This window comes from Ostrea edulis, chromosome 6 (assembly GCF_947568905.1).
Source record: "Ostrea edulis chromosome 6, xbOstEdul1.1, whole genome shotgun sequence".
NCBI classification, from domain to species: Eukaryota; Metazoa; Mollusca; class Bivalvia; order Ostreida; family Ostreidae; genus Ostrea; species Ostrea edulis.
The window spans coordinates 70404323-70416822 of NC_079169.1; the positions used below are offsets into that span (position 1 = coordinate 70404323).

Here is a 12500-nt window from a genome sequence, read left to right on the forward strand (position 1 = left end):
AGGAGACGCTAGGGAAGGGCAATACATCACCGGAAGTGCTCGTTCACACCAGACGTTGTCTTAGATATTAGATTTTCGTTGAACTTTCAATGATCTTTTTCCACCTTTTTGCCACGGCTCTTTCTCAGGCGATATTTTGAATGGTTCTCCTACGAACAAGACGTTGTGTGCCGGAAGTAGTGTAACGGAAGACCTACTCATTATTAGTAATGAGCTTCTAGTTATTCTTATGTTTATTTGATGAAATTAGTGCAGGTATTTATTAGATATTATTTATCTAACATTTTTCTCACTAATGTAAGCATTGAATGTTTTAATGACAAGCTTGGAAACCTGAACTGCAAAAGCATTTAGGTCAAAAAAAATTAGGCGTGTTTCCGATTACATCTTCAAAATAATAGGGTCGGAGGTAGGCAATTTTTTTCCTGTTTTAAAAATTCAGTAAATATTTGCCTTGTATTCCCGCTCGAAAAATTTTCACTTATGATGGAGACGTCACCATTACCGGTGAAGGGCTGCAAAATATAGGCCTATGTTCGACACTTACGGCCTTTGAGCAGGGGGATCTTCATCGTGCAACACCTGCTGTGACAAGGGGTCTCGGATTTTGCGGTCTCATTCGAAGGACCGCCCCATTTAGTCGCCTCTTACGACAAGCAAGGGGTACTGAGGATCTATTCTAACCCAGGACCCCACGGGATTCACTAGGGAAGAAACTTATATATGATACGTACATTTGTTAGAACTGACATGTAGCATCAAGTGTTCAATATTGGGTAAAATACTAAAATAAACTCACAAATGACAATTTGACAACTGCATTTACTCTATTTAATACATGATTTCATGTATACCTTTGTTGCTCTACATGCAGAAAGCATGCACGAGTTCCGATAATTTCATTATCGAGCCCGAACTTATTAGATTTTTTTAATTTGAGAAACGAAGTGTACGTAAATTGAGGACTGAAATTTATCCGGAAAATTAGAGTCGGTAGAAAAATTTAGGGTCAGTTGGGTTAAAGGAAACACACTTATATTTTGGCCTTATGATAAAAATTTTGAGAAAAATTAAAGTTCACATGGTGGTCATTTAGCAGTATCTCATACTCCAAGGTTGAACTCGCACATCCTTGTACAATAACAGCTTTTAAAGACAAAAATGCTATAGGATAAAGGTGGATTTTACATGTATCTCTTACAGAAACATCTTAATCCTAATACCTAATCCCATATGTTTCAATAGAGTAATTAGTCCTATTTGTTACGAAAAAATATCCTCTACAAAATATTGGTAGAATGAAATATCCTATATGTTTGAAATATTACGTAAGAATTTTATTCCCATGAACAGTCCGACATTAGGATTATTTCTCCTGTACAATTTTCATTTTGTCTGTTTTAGTTTATACTCTGTAGTCCGGTACAAAAATAAGTTATACAATGTAATAACGTATTTTCTCCATGTCGGGGGAGTAAATGTGTCCTCCATCTGAATTAACCTTATGATGAATAGCTGTTAGAGAAAAGGCGTTGCTGACTGAAATCATTCAAGCATTGCAATCAAAATTATCAATGATTGATTGATATTGCATGCAACAAGCCATTAGTTCTCCAGAAAAAAGTGAAGATAATGAACAGTGATCAATCTCGTAATCCTGGTAAAGAATACAAAAGGAAGAGCAGATCAAATACGGAGCCCATGACATTAAAAAGCCTAGGAGAAGTAAGCATCCTCTGTTGACCAGTCACTCCCGCCCCATGTCAATGATGTCATCTATATATTCTTAGAATTATTTTTACGAAATTATATCCATATATTATTATGAACGTAAAAGGTAATTAGCTTTAGTTCTTCATTGCATAATCATATGTAGGCACCTGAATACTAGTATATCCGGGGAAATAGGGAGGAGTGTTCCGTACACATTCTACCCTGTTATCAAGCCTCATTAAGTATTATATATATATATATATATATATATATATATATATATATATATATTATAGGATTAAACATTCTTTTTGAAGAATTTATCGATGTGTAAACTCCGGACATTTTACTCACAAACTGAATAAAAGTGCGAAGCACTTTTATGTTAAGTTTGTGAGTAAAATGTCCGGAGTTTACACATCGATAAATTCTTCAAAAAGAATGTTTGATTCTTATAATTCCAATTCATTCATTTTATTAACAATTGCAAAAATTTGAATAGTTTCCCCGCACTATGTTATTTGTTTTTAGGCGTGTATGAATACATCGCGTTTTCGGATTTATTGATGTATAAACTCTTGTTCAGCTTTATTTTTGTTCAATCAAAACAATTGTAATAAATAACATTGGAATTATATATATATATATATATATATATATATATTTGAATGTAATGAACTTTGCCTCACACATCTTGATGTGAAATGGGTGTTCTCTTCCAGTCAAAGCATGTGTATTCTTAGACGACTTCACGTTGTCATGCTCTGACCCAAGTAAATTTATGGAATTGCCTGAAGACATTTTCACTAGTTTCACAGTTAAGGTTTACAAGGATTGTATATTTAACAATCATCAAAAGCCGAAGCAATTTTATGGCGGTTATGTTAATGAAATATCGGTTTTGAAAGTGTTTTTTTTTTTTTTTCAATTTTTAGTTTCCTTGACGGCTCCACGTATCCTGCAATCTCTACCCAGAGTTATCGTTCCTTACAGCAAGGAACGACACCTCTGGGTAGAGATTGCGTATCCTGCTCTAGAAACGAGCTTTAACGTGACAAGTTAGTTGGTTATAATCCTTGACATGGGGCACTGCTGTGGGCATGCGCAGAAAATGGAAACATAGCTTTCTTGATGGAAAACAGATATAATTGCGTATATACAGAATATTACAACCTCTGGTTTTGATTTGATCATTAATTAATTAGTTAAGGTATGTAGTGCTGCCTGCAATTTACTGCTAATTTAATTTATAAAATCTTGTGACGTAAATATAAATAAGAATTCTTCATGGTCATAATTAGGAACAGCAAAAATGTAAACAATAATATTTAATAAGCATTTACATGTACTAGAGACGTTAGTGCCAATTCAGACAAAACGGGTTAACATTGTATACGTAGTTGTCATTGAATGAACGTTTGAGATTGGCTTCTATCGGTGTAAAGGTTTCCAACCATCTGATCAATGGCAGGAAAGCATGACGGTCACCAGTGTCTGTGCGTTCATTGTCCTCGCCGGCTGAACTATGTCCAGAATGTTGATTCATGATTCTTTATGATTCATTACCGAAATGTGGGCAAGTATGGTCATACGATAATTTTGATGATATACGTGCAAGGCGAAGATAACGAACAGTGTAGCGGAAAATATTAAACGATATATGGCTTAGCAAAAGTAAAGAAAAACAAAACAACATCTACTTTATGTGCTCATATTGTAACGGAATGCTTGCTTGAGTAGTTGCAAGTGAGAAAGAGTTTGAATTTAACAAACATTTTACGTGAACTCTGTAGCTTTGTTCACTAAGACAAAACAACAACTCCTTTTCTTTAAGATAGAAGAATTCATTGTGCGAAAAAAAAATATAAAAGTTACAATTCGATCTTTCACTTCCTGGTCACTCATGATTAAAGTAATGCCAGTAATCCTCTGCATAGTTGATAAGCACAATACATGGCTAATTATGTCCTGGTAATGGACACATGAATCGGTATATCAAGTGCAGGTGTAGATGAAGTGCCATAGTAACCTAATTGTGTGGGAGGGGTGTATAGAGAAAATTCCTAAGGACCAGGAGAAAAATGGCCCGTAAAAGCGGGCATGTGGCGTGTGTGGTATGTATGGGCGTAGGTGTCTGGAACGACCTATCAATGGAAGAAGGATGCGAATGCTGAGATAATTGAGATACATGAGCACACTCCCAAATACGACACCGCATATAAGGGGAGATAGATTGTAGGGGCTTTAATCTTAATGCCATTTCAAGTCACACGGAGATTAAAATGGATTCTGCCGGTGCACATAAGCCTTCTAACTGATGCCATGGCCGACAACCGCGTGAAAATCGCTTTATAAATGAGGTTTAGGTGTTTAATTGGTTGTGTTTTGTGAAGTTGCTTTTTATTGTTTTGTCATTGGGTTTTACCGCCAAAATTGACCAAGACCTTCAACAAAAACGTTTCCTGATTTTCTGGTAAGCAATTCATTACTAATTATCTTAGTTTTTTGTTTATTTCACTCAATCGACATACATTTGCACAGAAGTAGACACAAAAGAATATGAATATATTTAAGCGTACATTATCCTTCTTGGTAAGTGTCAATTAATATGTCCAGTCTATATATATTTGCAAATTTAATGATATTCCTTTTGCACTTAATGTTAACATAGAGAGAGGCTAGATATAGAAAGATAGATTTGTTTAAAGCTCATTGATTTCATAGATCAATAACATAGATTTACAGTAAATTGGTGAATCTATCAAGTTACACTTTATTTTATTTATCAGAATATTTGATTAATTTGTTTAGAGTGAGCAATTGAATTTTACTTTGATAAATAGTATTTTTAGACTATTGTATGTAAATTACAGAGTCCATGTACACATCCACAGAGCTATATATACACTGTACATGTATGTGGAATCCTCTACCCATAGAAAGGTAAATATATGGTTTAAGTTTTAATGATAATGTATTTTTTATGATTATTTACTGGAGAAAATCTGTTTATACCAGTAGATGTAACTCTATGAGTTGTCTCCTTTACATTATCTTGATGGAAATTGCATTCATAAATCATACATAGGCAATTAATATGGTCAATTATTCATTAATGCACTCTGTGATATCATAACGTTATTGTTATTTTACATATATTGCAGGGCTGTACATACAAATGTATGTGATGATTTCAACTTCTCCATCGTCAACTTCCTATATCTATGTAGCAATATTCAATTATCACCTGCATATGGTGTTTATATCTCTCAACTGATTAGATACGTAAGAGCTTGTTCTGCGTATGATCAGTTTTTAAATCAAGACAGACTACTGAGAAACAGGTTGATGGTGCAGGGGTTTTAACAGACTCGTTTAAGGCCAGCATGTCGCAAATTCTATGGTCGTTATTACGATCTAGTTTGCCAATACAACCTATCATTGGGTCAAATGCTGTCTGACGTGTTTCATACCGATTATTAGGCCGTTCTTGGCGCACTGATTTTGACTACGGATAACTTCGTTTACCTGACCAAGATATAGGGCTCACAGCGGGTGTGATCGGTCGACAGGGGACGTTTACTCCTAGGCAAGTTTGTTCAAATCATGGCCTCGGGGGTAGGATGGTGCCACAATGGGGAATCAAAGTTTTACATACAAATATAGAGGGAAAATCATTAACAAATTTCCTTCAGAAGAATCACTCGGTCTGAAAAGTTTACATTTAAATCACAGGCAATTGCATCGCTTGGGGTCGAATTTACTATATAAAAAGTAAAGGTATAGAAATCTATATATAGGGTATATATCCCAGCCATTACAGTAGTTACGACTAATTACCCAAAAGGGATGAAAGGACCCATGGTGATTTAGAGACTCAAATGTTATTATTTATCAATTTTGATTCTTTATAGTGCGTAAATTATGCTAATAACAAGTCTTTATAAATATACAAATGTCTTATTATGTCTATTTTTATCTAAACCAATTTATCACAGGTGTTTGACGATTGATAATAATGCTGTTAATGTGGGTAGTTAGTGGCACCGATGAAAATGACTGTGATAAGTGAAAGTACATACGGTTTTAAAATTTTCAGTCACTTGGAGCTATTACGGACTTCATTTTATGAATTGGGGTAAGAAATTCATTTTAGAAATGATATATTATGCTGCACATTCAATGTAATATCTCGTTGCAATGCTCAAACATTCTGTTTAATCGTATAGTGCCAGGGCCCAGCTAAAAGTTGACCCAAAAATAATAGGCATTTTTCCGAATTACGTTTTGCATATCTTGGGAAATATACGGAATTTCGGGATGAACTTTGGTAGTAATGTAGATTGATTATGTATGAATATATTAGAATACAAAGTAGAATTTTATATCATTTGGTTTATTCTTTTTACATCGGCTAACTTGGGTATCCTATATATAGAGTTCTATACCTTTTCTCTTTATATAGTAAATTCAACCCCAAGCGATGCAATTGTTTGTAATTTAAATACAAGCTTCCTGACTCTGTGCGGATTCAAGTTTGTTCAAATCTTGACCCCTGGGGGTAGGTCAGGGCCACAATAGGGATAACAGATTTACATGTGAATATATAGGGGAAATCTTGAAATATGGGCCTAGGTGACTCAGGTGAGCAATGTGGCCCATCTGCCTCTTGTTTGATGACAACTATACCCCGCAAGACCATAAAGTAAAATAATTTTTCCCCATCATTTTCAACACAAATACATATACACCTTTTACTCACACTCTCATACAGATTAAAGAAAGCGATTTAGAAAATTGCGTGTATTTTCTAATACTTATTGTTTAAACAAAGAAATACTGTTATCATTGATTTAAAAGACATTTCCATTTAGACTATTTCTTTTTGTAAAATATTTGTTCAGCAAATTTTTCTTCTAAAATGTAGTAATCATATAAACATTTCAAAACATCATCAAAAACAATATTGACATTCTTTCTTGAATGTTGGAATATGTATCTCTTTACTAAGGGGATTATAAAGTTTAAAACCATATGTTCTTTTTCTGGAAAACTAAAAATAACAGTTTTTACATTAAATCCCATTCTTTTATCAGATTTTTGAAAAACTCAATCTGATAATTTTGTCCAATATAATCAAATCTTTATGTTATATTTGTTGGTATGGTAATCATTATACGATATTGTAAGTTTTGTTTTGTTCGCTATTTGTAACTGAACTAGGTAATCATGTAACGCGATTGGTCAATATATATCACGTTGTAACTGACACACTATATATTAGATATGAATTCAAGTAAGGTTACAGTGTTTTCTGATTGTTAAGATAATCCAACATGTTTTACCTATTGATTATCATGTATTTCATGTCATCATCACTCAAAGTTGAAAGTCTAAAGTAAGTATAATATTCGTTCAAAATGCAATATATTCATAGCGATCATCATAAAACATCAGCTTTCACTACTTTGTTTTTGATCTCAGTATGATGCTGAAGATCGCCTCATGAATAGAGAAGAATTTATGCAATAGTTTTTACGGTTAAACCTGTAACATGCTTAGCAGAGGTAGTGATTGTTCCTTCACTAAAAAGCCGGCATTAGTCACAGGACGTTTTGTCTTTGGTCAACTATTCGGCATGACGGATTACAATTGCTTTAGTAAAATCAGTATATAATTTACAATACGGAGAAAGATCATATGTTACGTAAGGAACATTTAATTTGGAGCTCCAAGTGACTTCTTAATACTCAAGTTTTACATGTATTTACTGTATATGACATCGATAGATATAACAAAATTATTCATATTATTTCATTGTGATTTCCCGCGCTTGCGAGGGATTTCATCTAGTGGCCTTATTAACGGAGATCTTGTGTCATGGTAGGCGTGGGCACAATGGAGAACCCTAACTAAGTATACTACGGCGGTACGCGTCACATCCCGAGATTAAAATGACAATTCCCCTATCTCATCATGTCTTTACACGAGTGAAAAATTCTTTTACGAACAAACATACTGAAGACCAGAGCTGTGCCTGCAATCTATAACGAAATAGGCTGAACCGTTAGTTTAATTTGATCACGGATTTGACTCATGATTTCAAACAAGGTAATAATAATAAAGATAAATGCAATGAAAAGTACCGAATAGCGCTAAGCGTGTGAAATGAAAATATGGTTTTACTTCGGTCACGTTAACAAGGTGTAACACTTATATTGTTTTACTAGCAGTTCTGAATCTGCAATCCGTCACAAATATGTTAAAAAGGAGAAATGGATAGATCATATACAGGAAGAGATTTGATTTAAACGTTGTAAATACATTGTTCTTATACCGAAGTTTTGCATTTCTTATTTTAAATTAGACAAGACATGTTTGTAAAACATGTATGCTCCCCATGGTGCAAAATTGAAAAGGGTTATACAGATGCATCATTTAATTGATAGTAGTGCCAAACCAATTCAAGATCTTTAGCAGACAATACCTTCCTATGTCCAAAGTGGATTGGCCATGTGACCTAAATATCAATAGGGGTAATTTGCCCTTATGCTGTACCATTGTATAAAGTTTGGTGTCAATCAAACAAATGATTCTTAAAATATAGGAGACAATATATTGCTATGTCCAGTTTAACCTTTGACCATATGAACCCAAGTTTTATAAGGGCCATCTACTCCTTATGATATACCAGTGTACCAAGTTTGATGTCTGTTAAGCAAAGTGTTCTCAAGATATTGAATGGACAGTATATTCCCATGTCCAGTTTAACTCTTGACCTTTGACCACAAAATCAATAGGGGTCATCTACTCCTGAAGATGTACAAGTGCACCAAGTGTGATGTCTGTCAAGCAAATGGTTCTTTAGACATTGGGTGGACAGTATATTCCTTTATCACGCCTCAGACAAAATTGTTGAAATCTAATTGGTCAGATCTTGGTCACATGACGCCGTGAAAAAAACCGTATCATGCGAGTAAAATCCGTATTGGGCGAGTAATTTTATTTATCGTCGGGTTCGACTTGCAGCCGTGTCAAAAGGAAAGACATTTGACTCCCCACATATACAGTTAGAGGTCTTCGACGTGATAAATTCGTTACACAGTTAGTTAGTGACCTGATACGGAAAAATACATGGTGTGAAAAGAAAACCCGTATCGGGCTCGGCTTCGCCTCGCCCGATACGGGTTTTCTTTTCACACCATGTACGCCTCGCCCGATACGGGTTTTCTTTTCACACCATGTATTTTTCCGTATCAGGTCACTAACTAACTGTGTAACTAATAATGTCCAGTTTGACCTTCGATCATGTGACTTCAAATCAATAGGGTCGTCTACTCCTCACAATGTATCAGTGTTCAAAGTTTAATGTTTGTCAACAAAAGGTATCTTCCTATGTCAAGAGTCGATTGGCCCTTGCCTTTTTATCTAAAAATCAAAAGGGGTCCTCTCCTACTCATCCCACATATGAAATATTACGATCAAGTGAAAGGTTCTCAAGATATTGATCGGACAACATGTGGTCTATCGACCGACAGACAGGTGCAAAGCAATATGCCTCTCTTCTTTGAATGGGGGGGGGGGGCATAAATATTTAAAGTATTAGTAAGTTATGCTAATTTCTATTATGTTTAGGGGGGGGGGGGGGGTCTCTTTGTCTGGAGAATTTTTCAAAAACTCATCAAAAGGTTTGAATCTGACCTTTTACAAACATATTTTATTAAAGTAAAATAACACTCATGTACCTTATATTTTGATTTAAAGTGAATGTATGCATATGAATATTTCCATTATATATATATATATATATCCATTTTCTGTTGGCGTATATACATGTACATGTATACGCTAGCAATTTTTAAACCATGTACCAAATTCAGAGAAATGATAATAAACAATTAAATTCTCTGAAAATCCTATTCATTGGTATGGTGTTTATTTCAATATTTGATTGATTTTTTAAAACAACATTTTCAATTAAAAATAATAATATACTAGACAACGTTTGGTTTGATATGAGGAAGTATGTTTTTATCCATTATATACCGGTAATGTGATATGAGGAAGTATGTTTTTATCCATTATATACCGGTAGTATGATATGAGGAAGTATGTTTTTATCCATTATATACCGGTAGTATGATATGAGGAAGTATGTTTTTATCCATTATAACCGGTAGTGTGCCCTCTGGGGATATTAGATCTAGTTTCATTTTTGTTTGAGAATTCTCAGTTGTTAAAATAGTCGTACTATATTTACCCAGATCCATACTCACGTTGTTCACATTCACGTGGAAATGGCTGCTATTGCAATAATAAAAGACATTAAAGCATTGAAAATGTAAATATATGACAATGTATAAGCAAATACACAAACATCTTTCCTATATTAATCTCAAACTACTCTTTTACTTTAATCCGTCTAGGGCCATTCAAATGACCTCCTATGACGCTCTTATATCCTACTTGTCAAATGGAGCAGAAGCGTCATATTTCTTTAACATTTCCACCTGTGTACCAGCCAATGCAACGCCAAAATTTGACATTCCCCTGATTGGTGGCAAAATCAAATTATTTGTTGACTGGCGAGAAGAGGACTGGCGAAAAGAGGATGAATCAAGAGTTGTTTATTTCAGCGAAACCAGATACACAGACGAAAACATAAAAGGTAATATACATATGGTATGGATTTCGCTTCTAAATATACGCAAAGATATAAATTTTGTGAAGCATCGCAGCCCATACCCTCGCGTATTTTCACAAATGAAATTTACTATTAATTTTAGGTCACATGAACAAATTCTGGTGACCTATTAAGTTTTGTAATTGATCTGCGTCCGGAGTTATCTATCATGCAATTTTAACTTATTGATAATTACCATTTCAATTCTTTTCTTTGGTATGACACATCGTTGGAAGGGGGGGGGGGCATAAATTGAAAATATCAGGACTTCGTCATCCCCAGTTAAGGATAGGGCAAAAATTGACCAATTTTCAAAAATCATCTTTACAACTTTAAAAAAAAAAAACCCACCTAAATGCATAGCGATATTGAGCAGCAAGGCATCTACCAAATTTGAAAAATTTGTGATCCCCGGGGAAGAGGTTTTGACTCCAGAGCGAGGCCAAACTTGGTATATAGTATTTATGTATAAAACAAACCTTTCATGTTATAACCGGTCATGGTAGCTCAGTGGTAGAGCGTTGGCTTCGTAACCGAGAGTTCGTGAGTTCGAGCCCGCTTGTACCATGGTACCTAAGACGTTAAAACGCTCGGCATCTAGAAGTGAGAATCTCGGGTCTTTCTGATATGACCTATAAAACGGAGGTCCCGTGTCGCGGCAGGCGTTGGCACGATAAAGAACCACACCGCTACGGCCCTGAGCGCTAAGCATAGGTCTAAATTTCTGGTACTTTACCTAAAGCTGGTGACGTCTCAATATGAGTAAAAAATTCTCGACGGGACGAGATTGATTGATGTTTTTCCGCCACACTCAATATTTTTTGTTATCTGGTGGCGCCCAGTTTTTATTGGTGGAAGAGATAACCTAGATACAATGTACATGGGAAGAGACCACCGACCTTCCGAAAGTTAACTGGGAAACTTTCTCACTTACTGGCGCGAGCGGGATTCGAACCCGCGCCGGTGCCAGGGGTGAGAGGCAGTGTGATTTTGAGCGCATATGGTGTTTTTAAAATTGTCTCTCGGCTGATTCGATGAGCGAGAGCTTGTTCTGCTTGTGGTCAGTTTTTGGATCGAGGCGGGCTGCTGTCGGACAAGTTGGTGGTGCAGGGGTTCCGATGGTCTCGTTTAGGGTCATCACATCGCCAGTTCTGTGGTCGTTGTAGCGATCTGGTTTGCCGGTGCGGCCTGTCGTTGGGTCGAGTACTGTCTGGTGTGTTACGTGCCGGTTATTGGGCCGTTCATGGCGCACTGGTTTTGGCTGTGGGAGGTTCCGTTTGCCTGATCGAGATGTGGGGCTCGCGGCGGGTGTCGTCGGTCGACGGGGATGCTTACTCCTTCTGGGCGCCTGGTCCCGCCTCTGGTGTATCCGGGGGTCTGCAGACAGTGTTTAACCGGCTCTCTATTTTGTATTGCTTGAAAATACAGATGTATATTTAATTGCTGAGATAAAATTTAGAAATTCATTTCAAAATTAAGGATTATCTCCCTCATGCATAGCTCTTATCCTTAGACGAATTTGACTCCACTTTTTTGGCACTCTGTTTTCCCCTAAAATAGCTCTAGCAAGTTTATTGTTATTTCGGATTTCAAACATTTCGGTTGAGCATCACTGAAGAGACATTATTTGTCGAAATGCACCTCTGGTGCATCAATATTAGCACCGTATAAGTCTCTACCAAGCCCCTATCTTTGCTCCTCACGAAAATATTAACAGCTGTGAAGGAGAAACTTCAAACTTACTGTGCGACTACATATGGCAGAAGTGGTGTTAATCAAATGTGGATTCTAAAAGATTCTAAAGAACTTTTAGTAAACTTGAAATCGCAGAATTTTCCCCAAATCAATAACATTAAAACCTATGTCTTTTCAACACTATACACGACCATTCCTCACGATAAATTAAAGACTAGACTTTTTGATATCATAGACAGTTGCTTCTTCTACAAAATGGAAAACGGAAATATTCATATCTAGTGATCAGTCATTCAAAAACTTACTTTGTTAAACACCACTCTGATTCCACGCACAAGTACTCTGGAGTTGAAATAAAAAATATGCTAGAGTTCTTCATTGACAATATCTTCGTGGTCGTTGGTGATCA

The 12500-nt window shown here is 35.8% G+C and overlaps 1 protein-coding gene across 2 annotated transcripts in view; it reads left to right on the forward strand.

Moving 5' to 3' along the window:
* Window positions 1-7017: 7017 nt before the first annotated feature.
* Window positions 7018-12500, forward strand: part of LOC125646851 (uncharacterized) — an 18021-nt gene continuing 12538 nt past the window's right edge. For both annotated transcript variants that reach the window (XM_048873418.2, XM_048873415.2), the window contains exons 1-2: window positions 7018-7111; window positions 10140-10381. In XM_048873418.2, coding sequence (XP_048729375.1) covers window positions 7050-7111; window positions 10140-10381 — 304 coding nt within the window. In that variant the 5' untranslated portion in view covers window positions 7018-7049. The remainder of the gene's footprint in view (window positions 7112-10139; window positions 10382-12500) is intronic.